This window comes from Archocentrus centrarchus, chromosome 22 (genome assembly GCF_007364275.1).
Source record: "Archocentrus centrarchus isolate MPI-CPG fArcCen1 chromosome 22, fArcCen1, whole genome shotgun sequence".
NCBI lineage: Eukaryota > Metazoa > Chordata > Actinopteri > Cichliformes > Cichlidae > Archocentrus > Archocentrus centrarchus.
In genome coordinates this window covers 26,676,405-26,704,398 of record NC_044367.1, presented here as the reverse complement: position 1 = coordinate 26,704,398, position 27,994 = coordinate 26,676,405, and the positions used below count along the sequence as shown (strand labels likewise).

At 40.1% G+C, this 27,994-nt stretch overlaps 3 protein-coding genes across 4 annotated transcripts; 1 reads left to right on the top strand and 2 right to left on the bottom strand.

The window, feature by feature from the left end:
- The first annotated feature begins 506 nt into the window (after positions 1–506).
- Positions 507–27,994, top strand: LOC115772597 (calpain-1 catalytic subunit-like). Of its 2 annotated transcripts, none has more exons than XM_030718945.1 (24): positions 507–537; positions 1,460–1,666; positions 16,271–16,611; positions 17,376–17,629; positions 19,880–19,949; positions 20,036–20,154; positions 20,263–20,396; positions 20,471–20,645; positions 21,958–22,032; positions 22,284–22,369; positions 22,693–22,767; positions 22,918–23,078; positions 23,381–23,538; positions 23,698–23,709; positions 24,395–24,603; positions 24,725–24,764; positions 24,845–24,913; positions 25,029–25,086; positions 25,903–25,964; positions 26,162–26,230; positions 26,327–26,405; positions 27,067–27,183; positions 27,314–27,366; positions 27,483–27,994. In XM_030718945.1, exons 4-24 carry the CDS (start codon positions 17,393–17,395, stop codon positions 27,507–27,509), a joined length of 2,085 nt encoding a protein of 694 aa, XP_030574805.1. In that variant the 5' UTR covers positions 507–537; positions 1,460–1,666; positions 16,271–16,611; positions 17,376–17,392; the 3' UTR covers positions 27,510–27,994. The 2 variants fall into 2 exon arrangements, with proteins under 2 accessions (XP_030574805.1, XP_030574803.1); XM_030718943.1 differs by having other exon boundaries at positions 17,363–17,629.
- On the bottom strand, positions 3,571–5,394 carry LOC115772599 (complement component C1q receptor-like). Its single transcript, XM_030718947.1, has one exon. It carries the CDS (start codon positions 5,389–5,391, stop codon positions 4,237–4,239), a length of 1,155 nt encoding a protein of 384 aa, XP_030574807.1. The 5' UTR covers positions 5,392–5,394; the 3' UTR covers positions 3,571–4,236.
- Positions 6,139–9,053, bottom strand: cd93 (CD93 molecule). The gene has a single exon (XM_030718946.1). The coding sequence runs from the start codon at positions 8,774–8,776 to the stop codon at positions 7,043–7,045; it is 1,734 nt and encodes a 577-aa protein (XP_030574806.1). The 5' UTR covers positions 8,777–9,053; the 3' UTR covers positions 6,139–7,042.

The following is a 27,994-nucleotide window of genomic DNA, read 5'->3' as shown; positions in this document are numbered from 1 at the left end:
AACTAGCTACCTCAGCTCATGCATATTACAGTTACAGTTATTATATATTTCAGGTCGGATGAGCGCTACGATGTTAAAATAAAGCAGATTTTACACAGTATAATAAGGTATCCATGCCTGTGAGCCTGTACTCAGGTAAAATTTCCACCTCGCCCCCTTCAACATTTCATCATCTGGCGTTTGATGAAGCTGTTTAGACGCGTTACTTTCGAAACACTGAGATTTTGCTAAGTAAAAATCACGATAATGCCATTTTTTAACAATGAGGCGCACAGTGCAGCGCACAGCTAAAAAGACAAAAGCAGACATGTAATCATACATGTGATAATGTGAATGGTAATAATACATTTGGCATGAAAATGCATGGTATGAAATTATCTCAGGACTTTCTCCTTTTTTTTGCCATGCATGAAAGGCAACGAGATAAGTACACTTCCCTCCCAAACGAGTGAACTCCTCCTGCCGTGATTGGCTGATTTAGGACCCGTATTTGCTGGTAGACGTGAGGTCATGTCAGCTACAACCGGCGCTGGCTGGGTAAGGTTTGTAACCCCCGGTTTTATCAAACTGCACTACTTCTTTTGCTCTTGCTTGGTCACACATACACGCTTATATTCAAACATCCAGACTGTGGAGCTTATCTATGTGCATATGGCTGAGACATAGTTATGTAATTCGGCCCGAGCAGGGTTTGGCAAGAAAACAAAGCATTGCCTAGAGGACTGACAGATGAGTGCACCTGTAATGCACCACTTTGCACTAGTCTGCCAAAAAGCATTGCTTCATTTGGTGTTGCGAAGATGGTGGTGGAGAGCAAAATATGTAATGCATCAGTGCCAAACTGGGTAGAAATGGGTAATTATAAAATAAAGGCGGTCCCTTAGAACAACTTTGTATTATTTTTAAATCGTCTTCCTTTCTGAGAGGATAGGTGGACCTAAATTATGGCAGCAAATTGCACCCCAGAGTGACCAGATCCCCTCAGTGTGGGGGGGGTCAGGGGTTTGGGTTTTCCTTTAATTTGTCATGTTTAAAGGACGAGCACTGGGTGGTGATCAGAGTTTGAATAGATCACTGGGTGTTTGTCAGTGTGAATTTAAGGATCAGTGACACAGCGGGTTTACTCATGTTGGTCAGATGTAATTTCAGGCAAAAGCTGAATGTGTGGCTAAAATAAATCATTGTTTCTCTTAAAAAGTTTGTCACCAGTACTGCTGTTGCAACATGAAACAGGAAGCGAGCGTTGCGAAGTTCAGAGATTAGTCAGATGGCGGCACAGATGAAAGTCTGAAACATATTATCTTCAGTATGACTGTAATTGATGCCGACAGCTGAACAGAGCCAAACTTTACTGCTATACATGCAGATTACAACTTTTTGTTAGACTCAACTTATGGGCAAGATGAGGTCACATATTAAAAGGATGTTTAAAAAAAAGTTATTTATTTTATTTTATTAGGTGCACCTTGCTGGTACTGGATTGGACCCATTTTGCCTTCAGAGCTGCTTTAATTCAAGTTGCTGGAAACCTTCCTCAGAGATTTTGGTCCAGTTGGAGATGATCTGAGTTTTTGTGACACGGTGTGTCATCCTGCTGGAAGCAGCCATCAGAAGATGGGTACACTGTGGTCATCGAGGGATGGACAGGCTCAGCAATGATACTCAGGTAGGTTGTGGCGTTTACATAGTTTGAACAGTTGGTACTAAGGGACTCAAAGTGTGCCAGGAAAATATCCCCCACACCATTACACCACCAGCACCAGCTGATACAAGGCAGGATGGATTCATACTTTCCTGCTGTTTTCTCCAAATTTTGACCCAAAAGTTGCAGCAGAAATTGAGACTCATCAGATCGGAAAGTGTTTTTCCAGTTTTCTGTGGTCCAGTTTTGGTGAGCCTGTGCAAACTGTAGTCTCAGGTTCCTCTTCCTACCTGACAGGAGTGGCACCTGGTGTGGTCTTCTGCTGCTGTGGCCCATCTGCTTCAAGGTTCAGTGCGCTGTGCGTCCGGAGATGCTCTTCTGCATATCTCGGTTGTAACAAGTGGTTATTAGAGTTTCTGTTGCCTTGTTGACCAACAACCACGCCACGTTCAAAGTCACTTAAACCACCATTATTCCCCATTCTGGTGCTCAGCTTGAACTTCAGCAGGTTGCCTTAACTATGTCTGCATGCATAAATGCATTTAGTGGCAGACATTTGACTGGCTCTTTAGGTATTTGTGTTAACAAGCAGTGTACCTAATAATATGGCCAGGGAGTGTAAACAGCCTAAGTTTTGTATAGAAACATATTTAAATAAAATTTAAAGCAAAACACAAGATGGGAAATTTATCGATCAAAATACAGAAATGTTCATTTCACATAAGAAACCATTTATACACACACACACACACACACACACACACACACACACACACACACACACACACACACACACACACACACACACACACACACACACACACAGTTATTATGTGCAGGCCTGTGAGAATAAAATGGTTTAAAGTTGTAACTGACCTCAGAGCAGCAGCAGTAACTCGGAGCACTCAAAGCGATTTTATACATGTTTCATTCACACACTTCTTTCTTCACCTACATCCTTTCTATCTAACGTTCAGTATCTTGCCCGAGGACACTTTGGCGTGCAGACTGGAGCAGCCAGGGATCAAACTACCAACCTTCCGATTAGTTGCTGACCTGAGCTTGATGACCCCACAGTAACTGAAAGCACTCTGAGCAGACTTAGATCTAATAAGGTCAAATTTCCATGCACGTGTACGGACTCTGGCTGCTGAAGTCGTCCTGCTGCTGATTTGGAGTCTAACGTACTTCATATGAATGTGTGGACCAGTTTCAGTGCGAGTCGGTGTGAGATAAGAAATTTCCACCTTTTAAAATCTATTTTTAAGTGATAGAAGGCAGTCCTGCTGAACTTATTACTCATTATATTTCTGATCAATGATTAAAAAAATTATTGAAATGATTCAATATAATGTTTCCATATTTGAACACGGGTGTTAATAATGAAATTTTATAATTAGAACTACAGCTCTGAGTAATTTCTTCAATTTTTTTTCATAAATTTTCCAGCCAGCTGTCTTTCTGAAAGTCGCTCCCTGCTGGAACAAGCTGTAAGTTCCCAAATTACAGTCACAGCTCACAGGAGCTGATTTCAGTAGTTTGTTAAAGCTGCAGTTCTGAAGCTCCTCAGCACTTTGTCCTGCAGGACAGTAGGTGGCGCTACAAGAGCAGGTCTGACTTCATTCAGACTTTAACTCCCTGAACTCAACACATAAATCACCATCAAAATACTTTTAAAAAGCAGCTGAAATAAAACTATATGCATGTCAAACCTCATTTCACAAACAGTTAAATGCACAAATATGAATAATTATAGAAAAAGGTCAGTGATGCATTTACACTTTCTGTAAGTCTGTAGGAGCTGAAGCGTGTGTGTGGTTACTTTGTAAATACTTTGCATCATTTTACATCCCGTTATATTAACAACTCATTAGGTTTTCTTTATTTTTGCTTTGCAATTAGTAACACAATATTGTAAACCCCATAAAACGATAACTGTTAAGATTTTTCATGTACAAAAATGAACTCTCAGCTTTCGTGTTTCCCACAGTATGAAAAATGCAAATACCTGCATTTATGTATAAATAAGGCTCTTCATCAAATTCACAAATATGAACAAGCACATCCTTTTAGACTAAAAACACACAAATTTGAGCATAATTCATACAGCATACATCAGCCACAGTAGGCTGACGTATTCACATTAGTGAATCTTGAGGCTAATATTAAAGGAAACCTGGCTGGAGCTGAGAGTTAGCAGACCCGGTGGCCCGTCAGTAACCGGAGCTTTGAGTCAGAGCTACTTTGACTCAAACATTTAGAGCTTTTCAGCGATGTGAGCCATGCCTGAATATTCACCGTCAAAATCTAAGATCTACATGATGAATGCCCACTGAGTTAAAAAAGAAATGTCAAATAAATGCTTGAAGGAGATGGTTCGTGTTCCTGAGTCCACCATTAAATCACTAAATAGGCCCAGTTTTCATGGCAGGAGCTGCCTAACACTCCACCACACATTTGGAAACGTGTGTATGAGCTGAGGTTGATACGAGAACAGGTCAACATCATGATTAGATGATTGGATGATACCTTTTTTTGGTCCAGTCTACTGTAAACTGTGAAGAGTCAGAGGAACCAGTCACTTCTAACCATAGTTAACACTCAATGTTGCCCACAGGAACATTAACAGAAGACTGTTGATTAGAGCTTTCTCTTTGCCGCCGACGCTTAACTACATAAAACCAGATCGTGAAAACAGAAGCAATAACAGCCACAGCAGCCACGATCCAAAGCCACAGAAAGCGGGCCGCAGGAGCAGAGGACGCCTTCAGCGTGTTGTTTTGGGTGGGCGGTTTAACAAATGCTACAACAGCAAGAGTGGTGCTGACCAGATCTTCACTGTCCTTAAATTTGATGCATTTGACTTGATCTTTAAGAACAAATCCTTCCCTACAAGAGCACTCAAAACTCCCGTAAGTGTTCTTACAGTTACAGTTAATGTCAGGCCTCATGTCACATTCATCAACGTCCTCACAAAAGTTGCCTTCTTCTGACTCGACCTTTAGAAAGCCGTCAGGACAGAGATAGTAGCCCATGTCATTTATAGCAGGGCATCTCTGCTGTGCACAGTGCAGTTTGCACATCTTGGGGTTTTTGCTGTCTGGGATGTATTGATGAAAACAAGAGCACGTGTAACCTCCCTGTACTTTCTTGCAGTCATGCTCACAAGGACCGCTTGAACAGTCTTTAGAACTCTGAAAAACTGTTGGGTGTGACACCTCTTGTCCCCGGCATGCGTCCTCAAGCTTAGTTTTGCACAGAAACCCATCAATAATATCCGAACACAGTTGCTCTGTCCACTTTTGATCACCTGTAAGTGATACACAATGTGGAGAGCAGAGTTCAGCGCTTTTATCCCAGGATGGAATAAAGCTGCTGCCCTTCTCACCAGATACCCACTTATAGCCTCTCAGTGGAGCTGAGAGGTTGCTGCAGGCGCCAGCAGGTAAATGCAGCCCGATCCAGTAGTTTCCAAACAGTCCCCGACTCAAAATGTCAAACAAGCTCTTATCAGTCTTAGACTGAAACTCCAGAAGTTCTCCTTTGAAGGCCTGGCAGTTGTCTTTAGCTGTTTTTAAATCCACTTTGTCCTGGTTCAGAGTTATGCAGTCATTCTTGCCACCGTCAGTACAAACAGCCCTGCAGTGGCTGGACTGCTTCATGCTGGATCCTTTAGCACCCGTCAGAGAAACCATCAGAATAATAAAGCTCGTTATAAGCACAGGCGCTCTCATTTGCGAGCCGGCCATGCTGTCTCGTGCTGCAGAATTTAAAATGTAAGCTGACTTAAGTTATGGGGAATTTCCAGCCTTTGGTCCACTCCGGACACGGGTCCCTCCGGGAGGAAATGAGATAAAACTCAAGTGCTTTGTTTTTCCTGAAGCGGCACCAATGGCAACAAACAGGAATGCTGGATGCACGAGATTCTTAAGTACACATTTATTAGACCACGTGTCATTAAAGACAATATATTATAGAAGTATAAATATTTTAGAAACCTGTCAAAAACCTGTTATAAACTAAAAATTATACTGTTGTTTATTAGGCAAATAAAGTGAATCCATGTTTTTATACCCAAATTTGAGCCATAACATTCAAAACTAAAACTTTTTTTTCTGTTCATGTATCGAGGTGAATAACTGTAATTTGGCATCTTAAAAATAAACGTAGGAATGTGCTTTACTGTTGTTTATATAGATAACAGCAATTATTATATTAAGCATTAAAAATATAATCATATAAGAGCCTTCGCATACAGCTGATTTGACCATTTAACGAAACGTAAAAAGATGATTTTGTAATTGTTCGGGCAGCTGTGGCATAAAAGTGTGTGTGTGTGTGTGTGTGTGTGTGTGTGTGTGTGTGTGTGTGTGTGTGTGTGTGTGTGTGTGTCATTGATAGACTGTGATTGTGGCATGAGGCCGGCGGTATATGATAACGCCCACACAGGTGAGCTAGATGTAACAGACAACACAGTCCAAATATTTCTAGTTAAAAACAATCAAGCAAACAGTTTATTTACAGTAGTTTTAGTTAAAAGTCAGGATCCTATTTTTACATGATGTACATGATTTTATACTGTGATATGGAAGATATGAATTTACACCAACACGACTCTTCTGCTGGTGTGTACAAATACAAAACGTGGCACTGACAGAAATAAAATGCATTCACTTAAAGGTACTTTTTGTAAAACATGTTACCACTAGGTGGCAGCATTTCCCCTTAAAATTTGAGTGACACTGGCCACCCCAACCAGCACTTTTGTGAGTTTTACTGCAGAAGCTTTAAACACACATTTTTTCAAAAAGTACCTTTAAGTTCTTCAGAACAGCTGTGAGGTATACGCTCTGGAGTATTTACATGTTACTGTACTTTATACTTTTAGATTAAGTTATACTTCAACCAGCTCAGACAACAAAGTACCACCAACATTTTAATGCATCAGTAACAATAGCAACAGAAGCCTCTCTTAAGTACTTTTACTTTGATGTTTTAAGTACATTTTGTTTTATTGGGGGCACGGGTCAGATTTTACTTAATTAAATGATCTAATGATTATTTTCTGTGGTAATAATAAAAACTAAACATCCTCAGTTTTCACCTCAAGAAGACACGTTTTCAGGCCAGGAGGTAATAACAGGATTATATACACATTCCTCAAACACATCTATTGTTTCAAAGAAAGAAACAAAAGTATCTGATCTTAACATTTACACTATATCCTGGTAGGTCTCTTTCAGTTAAAGATATTTACAATACCCCCTCCCTAACAGGACTTTTACCACTCCAGCACCTCCCACAGATCGTGCACTTCCATGATCATATGTAGTGTAATCACAAGAGTTTGCACAAATAAACATAATAAATCTTCAGTGAGTCTTTTCTGCCACTAAAAGGTCATGGGTCATCAGTCAAAATGGACTCATACAGTTTCTCTAAACGTGGATCCAGCCCAGAGGACACCCAGCAGTAGCCGTCCGCGGTGGCGTTCTTCTTCACTTCTTTTTTGGAGCGACTGCATCGATAAATTGCAATAAACAGAGTCACTGCGACCAACACGACAAGAGGAATGACCGACCCGAGTACGCAGATTATCACCTTGGAATTGATCGTTTTGGCAAAACTCGTGGTCGCGGTCGTGTTGCTCAGCCGATCCTCGTTTGTAGCGTTCGCCAGGGCCGGACTGGGCGAATCTGTTCGAGGGGACTGGTGCTGGAGCTCGACTGTAGTTCTGGTTAAAGACTCTGTGAAGTTTTCTTGGGTTTCCTCATCAACTGCGTCATCTGATGAGGTAGACAGTGTAAAGGTCACGCGTGGAGCACGAGTGGTTCCGTCGTCCTCTGGGTTGAAGTTTCTCAGGTGGGTGCACGTGAAGCTTCCGACAGTATTTACACATTCGAACTCGGCCGCTGAACAGCTGTTATTCACACATTCGTTGACGTCTTCACAGGAATGACCATCCTCGGATAAAGTAAAGCCGTCCTTGCAATAACAAGAGAACGAGCCGATGGTGTTCAAGCAGATGTGCTCACATTTTCTGTGTGCACACTCATCCACATCCCTACATCCGCCATCGACCATTTCATAGCCGCTTTTACAGGCACACGTGTAACTGCCCTGAGTGTTTATGCAGATGCCGTCCTTACAGGCCTGTGATTGGCACTCGTTAATGTCAGTGCAGTTGTGCTGGTTTTCATGTAGCTCGAAGCCTTCTGGACATTTGCAGAAATACCCCGACTCGCTCATCACACACTGATGCTCGCAGGTGTCAGGACCGCACAGGTCTTTTATCCTGCAGCTGAGTCCGTCCTTTTCCAGTTCATAACCTTCTCTGCAAGAGCATCGAACTTCATCTGCATCCTGATGGCACAAATGTTCACACCCACCGTGGCTGATTTCACAACTTCGCTTTCCTGTTTTGCAAAAGGGGCCCAGGTTGGTCCACCTGTAGTCATGGCCATCAAGTTTGCACACAGAGAAGTGATACTGCGGATCACCACATTCAATTTCAGCTAATGTTCCGTGTGGAAATGCCTTCATTTGACTTCTTGGCGGGTGTTCTGAGAAAGGTAGTGTGTAAGTTATTTTTCCAGACCCGAGCAGAGCCAAAGGTTTGCACATCCCCTTAAAATAAAACATGCATGCATAAAAAGCCTTATGTTTTCTGCAAGGTGCAGCAACCCACTTCAGGTGATCCTCACCTGAAAAGTTGTAATTAACGTGTACACATCTCTCTGCTAAGCATGTGGGGGTGGGTTCTTCTTTCCAGTTGGAGTAGTGGGACTCCTTTTCTCCTGATACCCACTTAAACCCTCGGAGAGCCTTTTTGGCAAGTACACACTCAGTTTTTCTCAGTTTTAATCCGATCCAGAATTTCAGCACCCTCTCTCGGCTTTGACCTTCTATTGATGAGAGAAGCGAGTGCAGCACATCCTCCTCTTGTCGGTCTCTTATTGACATCAAATATCCTCCATTGTTTTCACAGTCTCTTTTGGCCCTGTAAAAATCCACCTTCTTCATATGTGCGGTGAAGCAGGTGTTAGAGGTGCACAGCGTTTCATGTTTAGCCCCCGATAAATGTTCGAAGCCGTTGATGACCTGCAGGAGAAGAAACCACAACATAACTGCCATGAAGAGCAACAAAATGTTTGATATCCAAAGGCTCCCCGGGAGTTTAAGGGTAAAAAGAGTCCAATATGTGGTTGCCCATTCGGAGCCAAAGAACAAGTGGAGCGGGTCTCAAAGCAGCGTTCAGGCTCCGGTATCCTGTTTAGAAAACTAAAGACGGAAATTATGTTTAGCAGCAGTTCGTAGCTCTTTCTTACTCCCATGCTGACCAGTTCCGTTTTGAAGAAGAAAACAATGACAGGCTCCGCGGTGTTTTGACTGGTTCTCCAGATGTCTCCGGCCCCAGCAGAGTTCAGCTTTTCGAGCAGACTCCCTGAATTGTGATGCCTTACAATGCATGAACATGCAGGAGTCAGATTCTTTTGGGGGGGGGCACTTTGCCATTACAAATAGCTGCTGTGTACGGACACAATAGCTGCTACAGGGAGTGAACCTGTGACCTTTGCAACTCTGCTGCCACAGCTGACCTTCACTTCATTACTTATGAAAGTTAATATTGCAATCACCTTAAACCATCAGGATTTATTAGCTTGTAATCTTCCTCCTGTTATGCAGACATAAAAGTGTCACTATTGATTTGATTTGTGTGCCTCTCCTGCCTGCCTCACAATATGAGCTTTAATACACAAACTTTAATAAATTGTTCAAAACCTTTCAAAAATGACAATTTAGATAACTCATGATTACGGCCTTTGCGTGTTCAAGGCCAGTAGTGTTTTGGAGGGCAAGTGCCAAAGAAAAGTGTATGAATACAGACATTTCCTGTATTTGTTTAAATGCAGGAAGTGCCCCAACTACAATCACAGGAAGCTGAGTTAGACATTTCTCCACCCTCTGAGTGCACAGGGGCAGTTAAATAGTGTCGACTTTAAAGAAAGCCCTACAGACCGATTCTTACATGTTTATCTAACGAGATTTTATTATCAGGTTAATGACTGCGCTGGCGTTTGTGCAGAGGGTGATTCCAGAGCAGAAAATACTGTCACAAACAAGTACAACAAAGTGTCTCATCTTAACATTAAATCATCATTTGTACACAGTCCAAAAACATGCAGTGAGTGGGGTTAGGTTAACTGGTGAATCTAAATTTCCCATAGGTGTGAATGGTTGTCTGTCTTTCTGTGTTAGCCCTGCGACAGGCTGGCGACCTGTACAGGGTGTACCCTGCCTCTCGCCCTGTGACAGCTGAGATAGGCTCCGGTCCCCCGGCGACCCTGAACAGGAAAAGCAGAAGAGAATGAATGGATGGATGGATGGACACTATGTCCTGGTAGCTTCTCTCAGTTAAAGATGACTATTAACAGCTCATCAAGATAAAGTAAAAATGTGCTTTGCTGTGGGACTAAAAACTGTGAGTCAGCTGTATCCTGTTTACTTTGCTTAAGAACTTGACTGGAGTCCAGTTGATTGGGCATGAAAGTTTAGTCTGGCACCCTGTACATGAGGTCAGGGCAAAATCAAACAGATGAAGTCCGAGGACCTCTCCTGAAAGGCTGAGGCATAGATCAAAGTATAAAACCATTTCTAAAAGATTCTCTGCTCTGGTAGAACAAAAAGTAAGCAGGCAGAACTCCAAGTACTGCCAGTGTACACCAGGGAGTCCTCATCACTCAGCCACAACCATTCCTGCAGGTACTAATGGTATGGTACAGGCCTGGGAAGCACCATCTGGAAGCATCAGGGATAAAAAGGCCGGTACTTGAAATTCCTAGAAAAATGGTGCTGATTAAGGTTTAGTTTACTCATATATCTATATCTATATATATATATATATATCTATATATATATATATATATATATATATATCTTTTTTAAATTTTATATATATATTCATTCAAAATTTAATATTCCTCATTTTTCAGTAACTTTGTGAGCCTGTTTTTTTTTTAAAAAGCCAGGAAATGACCCGATGTCACTACTGGGAAACCAGCCAGCAGATCGCAGATCCACAGCATTCAAGGCGTTAAAATCGAAGCAACATTTTGAAGCAGCCGCAGTTGCTGATAGCAGAATAAAGTGCACTGCAAAAGTCAAACCTGTGGGAGATAAAAGCATCAGTGAGCTGGCACAAAGGGGGCGACAGCTCACTGATGGAGTACATGCCAGTATTTTCAGATCATCTGTGACCTTAAAATATTTGAATACAAATCGCATTTCCTCAACAACATCATCGCATCATTTCAGGTAAATGAGGGGCTGCTCAGTGTATGATTTTAGGTCCTAAAGCTTCTCTGCACGATCACCATCAGGTCCTTCACTGCCCTCCACTGGCTACTGAAGGAATGTCTCGGTCTCCAAGTAATTTTGTACCTTACAGTTCAGATGCCTTCACAGACACCTCTCAACCAAGAGAGAGAAACAATGAGGAAAAACAAATGGCCTCCAAAGTCAACAGCCTGTAAATGCTTTTCTGGCACGGCCAATTTACAGTTTGTTGCTCGCAGGCAGAGATGAAAGGTAGCTTCTGGGAACCCTTTACAGAGAAATGGTACCAGCTCGACTGGAAACTGTTTCATTACATCATCACCTGATCACTCAGGAAGTTTAAAGTGACATTTTAAATGACATAAACATAAACAATATAAATATAAGAAAAAATTTGAAATATCATGCTTTGTACTTTTTGTTTGAGAGCCCACGGTCTTTACTGACTTCAAATTTTAGGAGCTCTCAGTTATGAAGCGCAGGCACTGTCAGTCACGAACTGAAACACTTTCTAACTAAATAACGAGGAATCTGGAGACAAGCAGGGTCACGCTGTGATCGCTCCATTAATCAATTACATTCGATCACAAGAGTCTGCTTGTTGTTACTGTAAGTGTCAGCTAAACACGTTTCATAGTTCGGGCCCGGCTTTAGCTGCCTCACATTTGACTGCGAAACAAGCCCGGTTTAGTTTTTCACCTTCAATAACTTTCATTTTCACACGACACCTGCAACAGTCGACTGCAGTGTGTGTAAATATAAATAAGTTACAAGTTAAACCTGCGTTTTTTCCTTTTTCTTCTTTAATCTTTTCTAACCATAAAATTCTTATTTTGAACGTAAGAAAAACAGAAGAAGTCGTTTGGAAATATTTTAACCTGCAGGAAAAACATTTTAAACCAGGTCCTAAAATGAACCTGAACTCACAAGATAGCAGCTAAAATATGCCAGCTTTTATCATATGCTCATACAAATGAACATATTATTTCTAGGTTTAGAACATAGTGATTTTTAATTAAATGTTTCAAATTTTCAGTGTTAGACAAACTTGTCGACTGCAGCTGATTTGCTCACGGGGCAGCAGTCGGGGTTTCAAAAAAGCCCGTTTTTGGGTTTTTTTGAGAATAAGAAATTCTTGTTTTTTTTTTCCTTTTCCCCTTTTTTTAACCTTTAAATTTAACTTTTAAATTCTTTAAACACCCACAAACTTTCACTTTAACTCGAGAACACTGTTGCCCCCTCATACATGGTACAACTTGCTCAGGTTTACATGGAGGCTGGTATCACAAGAAGTATGTGAACATCTGTTTGTCTGTTACTGTTCACAGCGTGCGCTTCTCAAGAACTTTGCATATGAACGCGCATGTTTGTCATTCTTATCTGTCAAATCTTTCAGCAGCAGCTGCTGCAGGGAAGAGCCAAACAAAAGGATTTAGAGGTGACCTGAGTGCTGGTGAGTTTCAGTGGCATAAAGGAGAGAAAGTGTTTCCAGTTGTGACTAATGATGAAATATTATAGACAGTCTAAATGATGGACACACTGGTTTTACTGACACTGGTTTTAGGCCTTTTTGGTTTTTGGAGCCAGAAGTTACCAAAGCTGAATGAAACTATTTGGTGGACTCTTCAGTGAACATGCAAACTATGATAACATTAGTTATATCCATAATGTTCTCATACAGATAATCAGTCTCAAGCACTGCCGGTGAGCTAAAGTCACAAAAACCTTTAATTTCTCTATTTTCTCATTATCTGCAGCAGTGCTGTTACTGTGTCAAACATGGAGATAAACTGTCTAGTTTCTCTGTATAAATACAGCAGCACATCACATTCAGTCAGTACTTTAGTTATTGGGCTAAAAATATACAATTAAATAAGTGAAAACAACACTTGAAGTGCAGGTTTTCTGGGGTCTTTTCCTGTTAGAGTCCACAGGCCGCTTCAAATCAGTATTTTTTTTTCTACCTCTTATTCTCCTTTTTCTCCTGACTTGATAGGGAGCTTACATTACCCAGTTTTTTTTTATTCAATAAAACCCATTATTTTCTAGGCAGTATGGTGATTTCGGCCTTAGAGATGCCAGCACTGAACTGCTTCCTTCACTTTCTGCACTCTTTGTTCATCTTTGCAGATTGCTGTATTGCACATACATAAAGAGCGTCAGCCCTTTTTTCTTCGAGACAAGTTTTAACAGGACACCTCTGAGGGTCACATTGATCTGTGAAGGTGGTGCATGCAGTGATGCTATCGCACAACAGAGGCAACAAAGTAAATAAGTTCACTATTTTGCTTTGCCAGCTTAACACAACATATGGAGGCGGTTAGACTGAACATGGTAAAACATGCACACAGCATATCCAGAATCTGTGATTACACAGATTTAAAAGCAACAAAAAGTCTGGGAGTACACCGATCCCTTTGTGAGGAAATGCTCCGACGCTTACTGCTTCCTTTGGAAGCTCTGCTCTCCTTTTCTTATCCTGAGCTGAGGCACCTGCTCCCAGAAGGAGCTGAGAAAAGGAAGAAAATCTTTTCTTTTAGTTCATGGTGACTTTAACAATACTTTTTACCTTCTCTTGAAAATAGGTTTTAAAAGTCTTCTCCTGTATTTTTCTTGGCTAAAACAATATAAAATATGTTCTGGTACCACTGACTCGTCAAGCAGCCAATAATAGTCTGCAGCAAAGAAAAGCAGAGTTGAATATCAGTTTAAATCATTTTTTCACGTCATGTGCAATGATTGTTGGTTCTGCAGCGTGTGACTACATGTAGTGTTTGTTCAAAGACAAATGCAAACTACCTTACAACCCTTTAGAATTTTTAGGTTTGCACGTCTTGTTCCACAAGACTCGTCTTAAATGAACTGAGCTGAAAAGATTACGGGGTCACACGGGCCTTCTGCTCAACCATCTCCGATTTGCATAAAAACTTTGTTATATAAACTTTTTTATGGTATGTATCATCAAACTCTGCAACTCTGAAGATTGTTGAGGCGAAAATATTTTTAAACTTTGATTATTTGAGATGGAATGATCCAGGTCTCAAAAATGACAAATATGCACATATTTAACAAATTTAAGATAAAATATCTGTGTCATTGCACAATGCAATGAAATGATCCATCCATCCATCCATCCATCCATCCATCCATCCATCCATCCATCCATCCATCCATCCATCCATCCATCCATCCATCCATCCAAGCCAAGCCAAGCCAAGCCAAGCCAATTTATTTGTAGAGCACTTTAAAATTGCTGAACATGGAAGAATAAAACAACAATACACAAATGGAAATCTGCAAAGAGCAGAGATGAGTTTCTTGATGAGGCCAACAAGGCAGACGCCTTCTGCCAGTTGGCTAGACCTAGAAATTCTATCCATAAAAATTATAAACAGAAATGATGTTACCACCCCAGATATCCACACAATGTTATAGAGGCATGTCAACCAACATCCAGAGCCATCAGGAACTCAGGGCGAATCTCATCCACCCCTCATTGTCCTTGGCCTCCCTCAGAATGCAGTCGAAGTTCTGCTGGAGGTTGGAGTTGAAGATCTCACAGACTGGGGCCTCTACCAGGCATTCCCAGCACAGCCTCACAATACGTTTAGGTGCACCGGGTCTGTCCAGCATCCTCCCCACCAGCTGATCCAACTCACCACGAGGTGGCGATCAGTTGACAGCTCAGCTCTTCTCCTCACCCGAGTGTCCAAAACACGCGGCCGCAGATCTGATACGATTACAAAATTGGTCATCGACCTGTGACCTAGGGTGTCCTGGTTGAACACCTAATATATGGTGCTAATATAAAATTCTAGGAATAGGACATTCTTATTTCTAGGATATCATTTTGCCTTATTTGCATAAATTAATTGTGTAAAAATATATTTATTATTTAGGTATTGTAAAAGCCAAACTGAACATTTGGATAATGTATACAGTATATATGTAAAGATGTTCCATATGTTAGGTAACAGCTGACACCTGTAAAGGAAACCAAGAGTAAGGCTGGCCAATGGGAGAGGAACAAACAGGCTTCATTATCCCAGAAAGGTGGATAACAAGAATTATTTGGAGGAAAATTAGATTATAAGTTAAACTTGGTTTATTATCATTCGAATGATGGTTTAATTTCTGCTGAGGTTTGTTTGAGTGGGCAACGACATCAAGAGAAAAAATTAGTAATGAGGTTAGACGCACCACCATGATTGTTACATATAACAAGGTGCATCTTGAGAAGCATTAGATTGTTAACAAAGCTGTAATGTTCACTCAAATGAAGCACTAATGATGCAACTTCGAGACTTCAGACTGTTACAATATCCAAGGTGTATACAAGTTGTTAACTTCACATGACTAACAGTATTTGTTGTCATTTATAATGTCTGCAGATCTGTTTTGATTTCTGCTTCTTTTGACTCTCCTTTTTTTTTTACTGTGTTTGTTCCCACTGAGGATACACATCCAGTTTTCTGGAACCTGTTTGCTCAGCAGGACATGTGAAAACAAGCAAATGATTATCACTCATTCAGCTCTCACTTCCAAGGAAATAGATGGTCTGAGGGGGAGAATAATCACAGTTACAGGAAGCAGTGATTTATTTTCTGTGAAAAACTCAATGAACTGAAGCAACTTTGTAAGGAAGAGTGGGCCAAAATTTCGCTCCTATGATGTGAGAGACCGATGAAGTCTCGCAGAAAATGATGATGATTGCTACTAAAGGTGGCACAAGCTCCTTTTCACACACAGCTTCAGCATTTTGGCTCAGCTGTCATTCAGTGAATAACAGTGTAATTTGTCATATGCTGTCATTCATCTGAATGACAAAAAACTGCTTATTTATTCACTATTTCTACTGTAAAGCTGGAAACTTTAAAATGGGGTCTCTGAGGACAGAGTTGGTTATGGAGTCAATCTTAATTTTGCAACTTGTTTCCGAGTTCAGAGCTTAGAGGAGCTTCAACAGTCAGCCTGTCCTCTAATATGAATATTTAAATATATCAGTAAATGTCTATCTTTTACTGCATTATAACAAAGTTGTACTCCTGTGCATCAGCTCTGCAGCTGCCCTTACAGTTATGTGCACCTACATTAGATAACAGACAGTGAGCATTTAAGAGTGTCAGCTTTTTATATGAGTAAATATTTTAAATATGAAAATTCACACAGCTTAGAGGCAGATTTTTGTGACAAAATCTGCAGTTTAGTTACAAGTCCTAACAAGCAGAGACGCTCGAAGCATCCAAAAATGCACCGAATGCCAACTTTGTTTAAACAAACTCTCTTTTCCAGGATTGGGGATTATTCCCTCTGAAGAAATCTGCTCATGCTCTGAAAGCGAAAAGAAAAAGCTTTCTGGTTATTTGGATTCATGCTGACGAAGCAAAGAACCAACTAATGTCACTGTTATGGAAACATCTCTTAAACCGACTCCACGGGTTTCAGGGTACTTCCAAGGAAAGGGGCAGAGTTTGTTTAATTATAATTTGCATATAGAGGTAAGGAGCATAGTAACTGTCACCCACCTGGCAGACGTTGGAGTTTGTGTGCATTATATAAAGACTGAAGCTGGTCCGCTCTCAACCTGCAGAGCTGCTCAACCTGAGCACATTTCTCCCTCCTGAGCCTGTGAGGTAAGAGCCTCCTTTTTAGGAAGAATGACTCAAATCAGAGTTATTATAGTTCTAATGAGTTTCTATTTTCTTTAGTTTTTATTAGTTTCAGTGTTAGTTTTAGTCTTTTTTAATTTTTATTATTACCACGGACATTTCATCTACGTTTCTAGTTGTCCTGCAGTTTCCGTCATTTCCTTGTTTTAATTTATTTATTTTTTATATACAATTTCATTTTTGTTGTCATCTCGATTTAATTCGGCGACCCACGATGGCAAACGTTGAGTTAGAGCGGGTGCTGCACCTGTGCCGCTTTAGACTGTTACTTTGCACAGTGGAGTAATCTAACTGAACTAATATTCATTAATTTTTGATTATTTCTCTAAAACTTAACACTTTAATTTTAGTAAATATATTTCTTCTCATTAATTAATTGTTAATTGTTTAATAATTAGCTAGAAATAACATTTCTTCCTCCTCTGGAAAATATTTGTTTAGCCTACAATGGTCCAAAGACACAATTATAGCTGTATCATGTTAAATGATGTGATATTTGCATGTAATATTGCCAATAATGACAAATATTATTGGTTTCAGTTTCAGTACCTCAGTTACCTTACCAACAGAGTTAGTTGACTGTTTTTTATGTGAAGACTGATTATGATCCTCGTGGTGTGTGGAGTGCATTTAAAGAATAATTGTATGTTACTGCTGCCCTTACATTGCTCTTTATTACCATTTGGTTTATTATTATCTAATTTACCTGCAAAAGTTCTTGGAAACAGACACAAACACTGCAGCCATGCCTCCTCCTGGTGCCTGTCGGAACATTTTGGCGGCTCGTCACAAGCAAAACGGACACGGGACCCCCACCAACCCTGAGAAGTTCTTCAATCAAGACTTCGTGAGTCTGAAAAAGTTCTGTCTGATCAACGGGGTGAGGTACCTCGATGACTTGTTCCCCCCAGACTCAAACTCCATCGGCCAAGGGATACTGAAGCCCGCTGACCTGGCACGTGTGGAGTGGCTAAGACCAGCAGTGAGTGTTCAGAGAGGATTTAACTGCACATTATATATTTTTACTGCTTACTATCGGCTGCGGGTACAAAAAATATTTCATTGTGCGTAGTACTGTGTATAACTGTGCATGTGACAAATAAACCTTACTCTGAGTTCACAGAGTTCACAGAGTACAAAAACACTGGTTGCCTAAAACAAAATAGACTTTACAAACTAAACAGCCAAACAAACTATTCATTTAGTTTAGTTTAAATTTTTTTTTCTATCATTTTAACATTACTAAAAAACTTTTTTTTTCCCCCACTGATTTTAAGCTGGTGTCGCCCACAGTAAATCCATGCAGAAGGGAAACTGTCACTTTAACAATGGCCTCTAGTGGCTGTGACTAAAGCTTATGTCCAACAGCTGCATAACAGCTGGAATCCCTGAAGTCTCACATGTCCTCAGTCTCTCCATGTCTCATGCTTTTAGTGTAAGCGCTTAGATATGCATAAAAAGTCCAAGAGCCGTAACACCAAATATGAATGACGTCAGATGGACATTGCACCATTGTGGTCCTGAGTAAAATGTTTTTCATTCTCTTTGACAATAAACCCACTTTAATAGTGTTTGTAAAGCTTCTGTATTTATATACTGTTTTATTTTCAACATTAAGAGGAGGCAGTGGAGTTCTCTTAAATGGGAATATTTGTGAGATTAGAATCTGCTCTAGTTAATCAGAACAAATAACTGGTGACCAGATGTGGTTTCAGTGTAAAAAAATTTGATTCTAAGTTTAGTGATGCGCTGGATCAACTTCCCAAGGTGTCAACCACACCCCCTGGTGGGCTATAATGATACTGCAGGCGAGACTTTAAAGGCGATTTCCATCCATCCATTTTCACGTAATTTACAATAAATACACACACATATTAATAAATTACTTTATTTTATAATAAAAATGAAATAGATGAAAATATGAAAATGAAAATATATAATTAAATACAATTAATTAAATATAATTTAACCGTCTTTGAATTTCTGCACATCTTAATCCTAATCCTCTTAATCCTTAAAATGCACTTATATAATTAAATGATAATAATTTCATTTCATTCTCATAACACGTTATAGAATTAAATGCTTTAGTCTTTCATACTATACTATATCTGAAGTTTTGCTCTGTAAGATTGAGCCGAACCCCTTGTCTGCCATCTTTGGAGTTGCCCCAGAACTGGATTTACCACGTTTCAAACAAAGAATGCTCTCATTTTCATCTTTCATCCAGGAGAGCTATCTTATTAAGGTGGAAGGATCCAGCTCCCCCTTCTCATTCACACTGGATAAGGGATATTATGTTGTGTATGGACTTAGAAAAGATAACATTCACTGTCCGAGGTCATGAAAATAGATTTTATAAAGTTTGGCGCCCCTTCTTGACAGTCTATGAGAAATCTACTACTATTGTCTCTGAGTAGCCCCCCCCCCCCCCCCCTTTTATTTTTTTATTTTAATAATTACTATTATTATTTTCCTTTTATACATATTTGTGGATAATATATTTTATCATCTTAAGGTTATCCTAGATGCCATTATTCATCTGTTTTTGTTTGTTTTGTTTTGTTTTGTTTTTGTTTTTGTTTTTTTACTTTGAGCAAATGTTATATCTATATTGTACCTCAGTTTAGTTTTGTGTGGGTGTGTCTGCTGTCTGGGGTTTTGGTTGTGGGTTAAAATCTGTTAAAAATTTGATTACTACACATGGCTTTGTATTGTATCTGTCAATATATTTCCAGTAATCAATAAAAAGACATTTGAAAGAAATAAAGAAAGAAAGAAAGAAAGAAAGAAAGAAAGAATTAAATGCTTTGACAAAGGTTTCAAAATTGAATAAATTTGTCTAATAAATTTTTTTTTGTCCAGGAGTTTGTAATGTAGTTTAAAAATACCAGAAAATATTCACATTTTAAATAGAATCAAAGCAACAGGTTTAAAAAATTAAAATTAGAACTATTATTCTTTTCTGTCCTATTTTTAATCCTGAACTTTTTAAAAAATATCTCATCATTAGTCAAAAGCTGTCAGCGGAGAGTCAAATAAATCTTTAGAAGATTAAAAACAAAAAACGAATCAGTTTTTTTTTTTCAGTTTCTGTTGTGATAAATTTCTGCTGTGACTCGAGGGCTACAGAAGATTTTCACATTTCAAACTGGGTCTAAAGTCTGAGAGTGGCTGCGATAGATTAACTCCTCAAATCTTTGCAAAGTTTAACCGACTTTCTCTTTTGCAGCAAATCGCTCCTAATGCTGATTTTGTTGTCGACGGCTTCTCCAGATTCGACTTTGGTCAGGGAATACTCGGTGGGGCCATTTCTTCGTTCATAATATTTTTGCCCTTGTGCCTGCCTGTTTCTCTGATGATTCTGATTTGTTTGTATTTTTTTAAGGAAACTGCTGGTTTCTTGCATCAATCGGTGCGCTGACTTTCCAGAAACACATCTTTCAGCAAGTCGTTCCCCTCGAACAAACGCTTAAAGAGGACTACTGTGGGATTTTTCACTTCAGGGTAAATACGAAGAAACCGTCAAATTAATGCATTTGTCTCTGATTTCACAAACGACATGAAATAATATAAACTCACAAAACAATCATGCCTTCATATTTAACGGTGCAGTTCTGGAGATTTGGGCAGTGGGTGGACGTCGTCATCGATGACAAGCTGCCGACAATCAATCGCAGTCTAATCTTCGTCCACTCCAAAGATCCAAATGAGTTCTGGCCCGCTCTGCTGGAGAAAGCTTATGCCAAGTATGTAAAGAAACCTGCAGTTTATCAGAGTTATTTTCACGGGATCTGTGAAAAATGTTATCCACGTCTCTCAGGGTTTGTGGCTCCTACACCGACATGAACTCTGGAACTCCTTCGGAGGCTATGATGGACTTCACCGGTGGCGTCCACATGTGCATCCAGCTGTCGGACTCCAGTGCAGACGCGTGGGGGCTGATGTGCAGAGCCGGCAAATCCAACACGCTGATGGGCTGTGGGACCGCTCAGGGGGTGAGCAGAGAAAACCGAATCTGCATGTAGATTATTCAGGGAGATAAATGATGACGTGATGATGATTCGCTTCCTCGTCATGTTGAGATCATGTTGCAGAAACAGACTGTCGGCAAATCATAACCCCGACATACATAAACTGCTTCACCTGAATCATTCAAAGTAGCTCAGGGGAACATTTTAATATTTTGGGAAATACTACATTAGTAAATAGTACATGCAAAAAGTACATTAAAGAGCACAAAATGGGACTATACCAAAGTATCCAAAGGTTCAACTGAAGTGTGGATAAAGGCAGGCCTGAGGTTAGCTGTAACTTTCAGCTGACATTGTGAAGTAATTTAAAATAAAACTAAAGTTTCTGCAAACTCTGGTGTCAGTCTCCACTTGATGTTGCAGCTTTGGGGCTTTGTAACAAAGTCTGTAGGTATAAAATGAAACTCACATTTGAAATAAGAGAGTGTAAATATCCACCCTGAAAACAACTAAAAACTATTTTCTGCTGGGAAAACGGGAAGAGCAATTTGTTTTCCTGACATAATCACAAAGTAAAACTTACTGACCAACACTGCACGCACACACACACGCACACACGCACACACACACGCACACACACACACACACACACACACACACACACACACACACACACACGCACACTTAGATTACAGGATTTCCTAAAAAGCTGAATTTTGCTGGAAGCTAACATGAGATGAGAAGATAAGAAGAGCATGAAATCAGAACGGTTGGGAAACCACCATCTCCAAGTGTGACTATATTACATGATAACTGTGTTAGGGGATAGGAAAAGAAAATTTTATGCCTCATTTTCAGATTTTTGTACAGAGTGGGCGACGCCCACTTTTTGGGAGGCCACCTGGATTCACTCCAGTCATTGATTTTGGTCCAGTAAGGAGGTCAGTATCACGTCTTCTTACAAATCCCACAGATTTCTTTATTGCCACCTAATCAATACTGGGTATTAGAAAACATCAAAAAGAATCATGGGTACCCTCAGCAGATAAAAAAAAAAAGAGGTCCTTAAAGTACAGTCAGATGATGTGGTCACTGAACTTTAGGCCACGCCCACCAGAAATCATGCATCAACATGTCCTATTTTAGCAGGAATTTTATAAAAAACAGTTAAATTTAACCATTAATGTGAATCTGAAGCATCAAATTTTCTCTCCCTATCACCTAATATTATTATCATGTAATATATTATATTTGGAGAGGGTGATTTCCCAAACATGTGCTGATCATATCTGGAGTTACTCTTTTGTGTGTGTGTGATGATGTTTTGTGCTTGTAGGAAACTCCTGCTAACACCATTTTGCCAAATGGACTGGTCCAAGGCCATGCCTACACTGTGACAGGTGTCATAGAGGTAAATTATTCTTACATGGTTATTACAATTGGTGCTGGAAGCAACTCTGATAACATTTGGTATGATAATAAAACAATGATTCCAGAGTACGTGGTGTGGGAAGCGTAACAGCAACAAAAATGTCTCGACTTGTTGGGCAGATCAGTTTTAGGAGAGACTTAAAAACATCTTAAACCTAAACTTTGAGCGTTTAATGGTAAATACAACATTCATAGTACTGAATAACTGATTTTCCTGGTGTCTGCTTCCAGCTTCTGAGCCAGGGGAAATGTGTGAGGCTGGTGCGTTTGTGGAATCCTTGGGGCAAAGGGGAGTGGAAAGGAGACTGGAGCGATTTGTAAGTAAAACTCGACCCTGTTGCTGTTTCATGAAGACTTTAAATTTCGTCTCTTAGAAATGTGGACATTATTTCCAGCAGCTAAAAGGTTTTGGGGCAGGAAACGTTTGCTGTGTCACAGCATACTCAGTGATATTTGCCGCACTGTAACTCAGGCGGTTCTGGTTCTGGTCTTTAAGAGAGGAAGGATGAAAAGAAATAAAAAATCTGTCTCTTTATTCTGAACACTTTTTCCCAGTTCCAGCTTTCAGATGAGCTGTATTTACTGAGTCATTGTTTGAATAACTCGATGCTTCCTCTGTTACCGTATCACCGTCTTTAAGGTCGCCCATGTGGAGCACTGTGAGTTCTGAGGATCGTCATAAGTGCCTTTCAGTGGCCGATGATGGAGAGTTTTGGTAAGAAAATGTGGTCAAAAGTAGGAAACTACACCCAGTGGTAGCAGTAATATAGTTCCTTTGTTAACTCTGCACGATTTCATAAGTTTACTGTTTCATATTTATCATCTCCAAATGAATTAAGAATGAAAACTCACCTGATTTTAACAGGATGACCTTTGAAGACCTCTGCAAGTTCTACACAGATGTGGACATCTGCGGCCTGCAGCCTGATTTCATTGATGGAAAATCCTCCGATCAGTGGAAGACCTGTGTGTATGAAGGCCGATGGGTTGCAGGAACCACTGCTGGAGGCTGCATAAACAACAAAGGTAATTAGAAAATTAGGATTTTAAATGATGTACATTTAAAAAAAAAACACACAGGTGGAGTTTTCTGATAATTTGGTGGCAATTATTGAATTCATTTTGCAGATATTCTAGCATCCAACATAATATTGTAAATTTAGGCAAATGTAGTGTAGGCACCATCATCCTGAAGCACAACACACAACCGCTTTACACTTCCAGTGTAGACAAATCATTTAAAGACAGCAGAGCTCTTTCTTGTTACTGTGGCGGTGACCAGGACAAACATTATTATTTAAAGCTTATTTTTCCTCTTTGTTTTCCAGACAGTTTCTGGACAAACCCGCAGTATCGAATTAAGGTTGTAGCTGAGAATTTGCAGACGGATGATGAGAAAAACATTCTGGTTTCTCTCATGCAAAAGCCTGACAAGAGGAACAGGCGTCTGGTGCAGAACCTCCACATTGGCTTTTTTATATATTCGGTAAATATTTCCCTTTGTCATATCATGCAGACGTGCGTGTTATCGAGCCAGGTTTCATGTTCTCTTCATGCATTCGTACAGTGACTGTGCACATGTTTAAACTGCAGCTTTTCTTTTTTAATTCCCAACATGAACAAATTTCCTCTGATGTCCTTCAAGGTGACTGAACAGGTAAGAACCTCGTTTATTCCATTTCATGTTAACAATCAGAGAGAACACTGTCCTTCAGTTCTAAGGAAAAAAAATATTGTCTTCCAAGATTGTGTAAATACAACCTCAGATGAACAACAGCACATATGTATATAATACACCATGTCATTATATATTTAGCGTAACTTAAGCAAAGATGAAGAAGCAGTGTGTGGAAAACTAAGTGCACTGTATGATTAAATACCTTGGAAAACCGTCTTTAACAGCACGAACTTTCAGGAATCATTTCTACGTGACTTTATTGGTCACTCAGATCACGATGGAGGAATTTTACAGCGTTGCTTCAGTTCATTTAAGTTTGATGCCATTTGTTTATGTGCAGCTCTCTTCAGGTTCCTGCAGCACTTCATTCAGGTTGATCTCAGGACTTTGAGCCACTGCAGCACCTCGATTCTTTCTTTTTCAGCCGTTCTGCTGTAGATTTGCTGCTGTGTTTGGGATCAGTGCTCTGTTGCATGGCTTCATTTCGGCCAAGCTTTAGCTGCAGGACTGATGGCCTCACATCTGACTGCAAGGTGCTGCAAAACCAACCCTAATCATCAGCCCTCCACCACCATGGTGTACTTTCTTTTTCACGTCTGTGTGCACTCCAGCAACTTCTTCATACGATATCTGAGAGCTGAAATAACTCTGTGAAAAATTTCAGTACAAGGCGCACAGCGGGAAGTTTCCAGCCTCGTTCTTCAGCACCCAGCCGCCCGTCGCTCGGAGTGAAAAATACATGAACGCCCGTGAGGTGATCGAGTTCCTCACGCTGAAGCCCGGCGAATACCTGATCGTGCCTTCCACCTTCAAACCCAATGAGACAGCCTCCTTCATCCTGACCATCCACTCGAAAGCAAAGACATCTTGCTAGTATGCTCACCCTCAATGTCTCAAGATATATCAGAATAATTATTAAAATGTAATCTGCATATCACACATTATTATTGTTTTCTGTGGAGATAAGTAATATAAATTGGTCTTTTTTCCACAGTGAGAATTCTAGTCACCAGAAATATGAGCCAGTTGAAAAGGTGTGTAACAAATAATGAATTGTGTGCATTTTATTCTGGTGCTGTTTGTGTGTTCTTGACTGTAACTGTTGAATCACCAGGTCACAAAGGTAAAAAATGTTCAGGAGGATGAAAATAAGAAAACGTTCTTCCGTCAATACTCTGACAAGGTAATAAAAAAACCCAAAACTTTTTGCTACTAATACTGGCCAGATGACTTCATGTCTGCTTTGCAGACACGTATGTGCATAAAAGGGTAATAAATCAAATCAATTAACTTTTCAGTATGAAGAAGTGGATGCCGAGCAGCTCCAGAGGATTCTCAATGACAACGTCCTGAAAGGTTTGGACTGTAAAAACTCCGTCAAGCTCAAACTGAAAGACTGCACATTACACTGTAATGACAAAGGTCCTGGGCCACCTTCACGTTACACCTTCAGGAGCTGCTCAGCCATGGAAACCTGCAGTGAAGCTCCCGGCATGCAGTTGTTGTGCTGATGTTAATGCCAGAGGAGGTTTGGAGCTGTGCAGTTATAGTCAGTCTGACACGTCAGTGAGTTCCCAAATGTTTCCAGTTTGCAAAAATACCACTTAGAGTTGATTGTGGTATATCTCAGAGGGAAGACATTTCACAAACTGACTCATTGCAATGGTGGCATCCTATTACAGTGCCATGCTCAAGTTCAGTGAGCTCTCTGGAATGACCCATTCTTCCACAAATGTTTCTAAAGACTGCATGGCTAGGTCCTTGACATGTGGCCCAGTACTTTTGTACACGTAGTTTAGGTTCCAGGTTTGAACTGTGCTTTTTGTTTGCAAAAAGAAGTTAAACTGCATGGAAGTCTGTGGGAATATGACCCTAATTTATTGTCTGTATTGCTGGTTTAATGTCTGAGTTAATGCAACATAAACTTTGCTCCACATTAGAGTCAAAAACAGTGATGAAGCGTGCAGTAAAGTAAAGTTAAAGTTGCAGAACTGCAGCGTCCTCAGTTTCTTGGTCAGCTTCACCCCTCAGCTAACACGTCTGGTTTCAGGAACAGAAAATGGCTTTGACAGTCCGCTGATGACTGCTTTTACATGCAGTCTATGATTTTTAGATACTGTGGATGACAGCTATGCTATTCTGTCTTTGCTAATTCTACTCTGTTTTATTTAGGAGACACAGAATCTGGAGGGTTCAGCCTTGATGCCTGTCGCAGCATGGTCGCTCTAATGGATGTATCCTGTTACAATGCATGTGACACTGCACTGCAGTTTTTATAGTTTCTCTTGTTTAGACTGTAGAAAAGTATAAACAAATCTCTGTAGCTACATAACACAAAAATAGTGCACATATAAGCAAACCTGTGCACGCTTCTGTTACTCGGCTGAAAGGTTAAGAGATGCACCTTTGCTACCTTAATGTTGGGTTTAAGGCATCAATCACAGGCAAACTGAACAGTGAGGAATTCGTCCACCTGTGGAACAAAGTCACCAAATACAAGGTAAGGAGAACGAAACCCAGCTTGAACATGCGTATTAATATATCGACATATAGATATGGAGGACTTTCCCGATCACTGTTTTTCTTCTATTTCCAGGACATTTTCTTCCTCACTGACGTTTCAAAAACAAGAACGCTGTCTCTGAGTGAGCTGAGGAATGCAGTTGTAGCTTCAGGTAAATCAGAGAACGATTCAGTATATAATATAAAACTATGTAAACTTTTGAATATTTGAACGTAGTTTTAACAGAAAAACAATTTTGTGCTGTTTTCAATACCGAATCACATTCGAACCCTGATGCAGGTGTTTCCCGTTGTCCTCATTTGCAAGGTTAGGCCAACTACACCTTTATCTGTGACACCTGCTTTCTTTGCATCACCCAGACCCGACAGCTTCACCCACAGAACCTCTCTCACCTTAGACTGCCCGTTCCATAAAACATCCAAAGCCCGAGCAGCTCCTGTGGAGCAGCATAAGATTATTTTTCCACACATATTTCATTCCAGAGAGCAGGATTAGATGAGCCCGAGTCCAGCTGTTGACCCATGTTCTCCAGGATTTTGATATGAAGTTGAAATAGGCCACCACTGAGTGTAAAATGATGTGGAGAGAAGGTCCTCATGACTTTTAATAACTGCTGGTGAAAGCTGGTACGAGCCTCTCAGTGTGACACAGGTCTCGTGGCACACCCCTGGCAGCTTCTGTGTGCCCACTTCTGAACGGTGTTGTCAAATACTGTGTGATGATGGTTGAATGTTGTGAATTACATGAGATCTTATGCCGCCTCATTAAGGGATTCATCTATAAAATAAACTCTAACTGTGTGTGTTTGTCAGGATTGAGGGTTGGTGATGACATACTCAGTCTGATGGCTGTGCGCTACGGCGCCTCCTCTGGACACATGTCACTGGAGAGCTTCATCAGTCTCATGACTCGCTTGGACTGCATGAAGAGTAAGTGAAGCCGAGAGGGACAAACGGTGGCAGCAGATGTAGATAAATAAATAAATCTCCTGCAGTGAGAATGAAACGTTTTTCAGCTGAAAACATTTGATTAAGCTTTAATCTGTGTGATGTTCAACAGAAATCTTCAAACAGCTCTCTGATGGAAAATCCATTAAGCTTAAGGAGTCAGAGGTAATAAAGTAATGCTGATAAAGCAGAGGAAAGAAAAATCTAATTATACCTCTTCATTAGTTTAAATGGTCGTACTTTAATGTTATTCATAAATAATCTCGCTCTCTTATTTTCAGTGGATGTACGTTTCCATGTACACTTAACACAACTGAAAGATGGAGGCAGACGTCATCGAGAAGATGCTTCAAAAGCTTGTTTCTCATTTTCTGTGAACTAAACCCTCGCTGCATATAATATCGTCTCTGTGATTTATAAAAGGAACAGATATATTTTCTATTTTAGTGAATGACACGGGATCATAACGGTGACATCACTATGACCCCAACTGCTCAAATAAGTTGTTAAATAGATGGGAAGTTAAATTGGCAAATAAATAATCAATAACTGAAAATTCAGAGAAATTCAAAGAAACACATTTGAATGATTAATTACTGTGTACATTTTTATGTGTATTTTTTAACATTTTATTGAGGAGAGGAGTGAGCACATCTCAGCAGGCCAGTTTCAGCTGCTTTCTCCTTCTAGTGAAAAAATGATGATGTGATCTTCAGAGGTTTACCTTTTTCCAGCATCTGTGATCTTTTGTTTCCTTTCTTGTTTTTCTGTCAGGTTTTGTGATATATATATA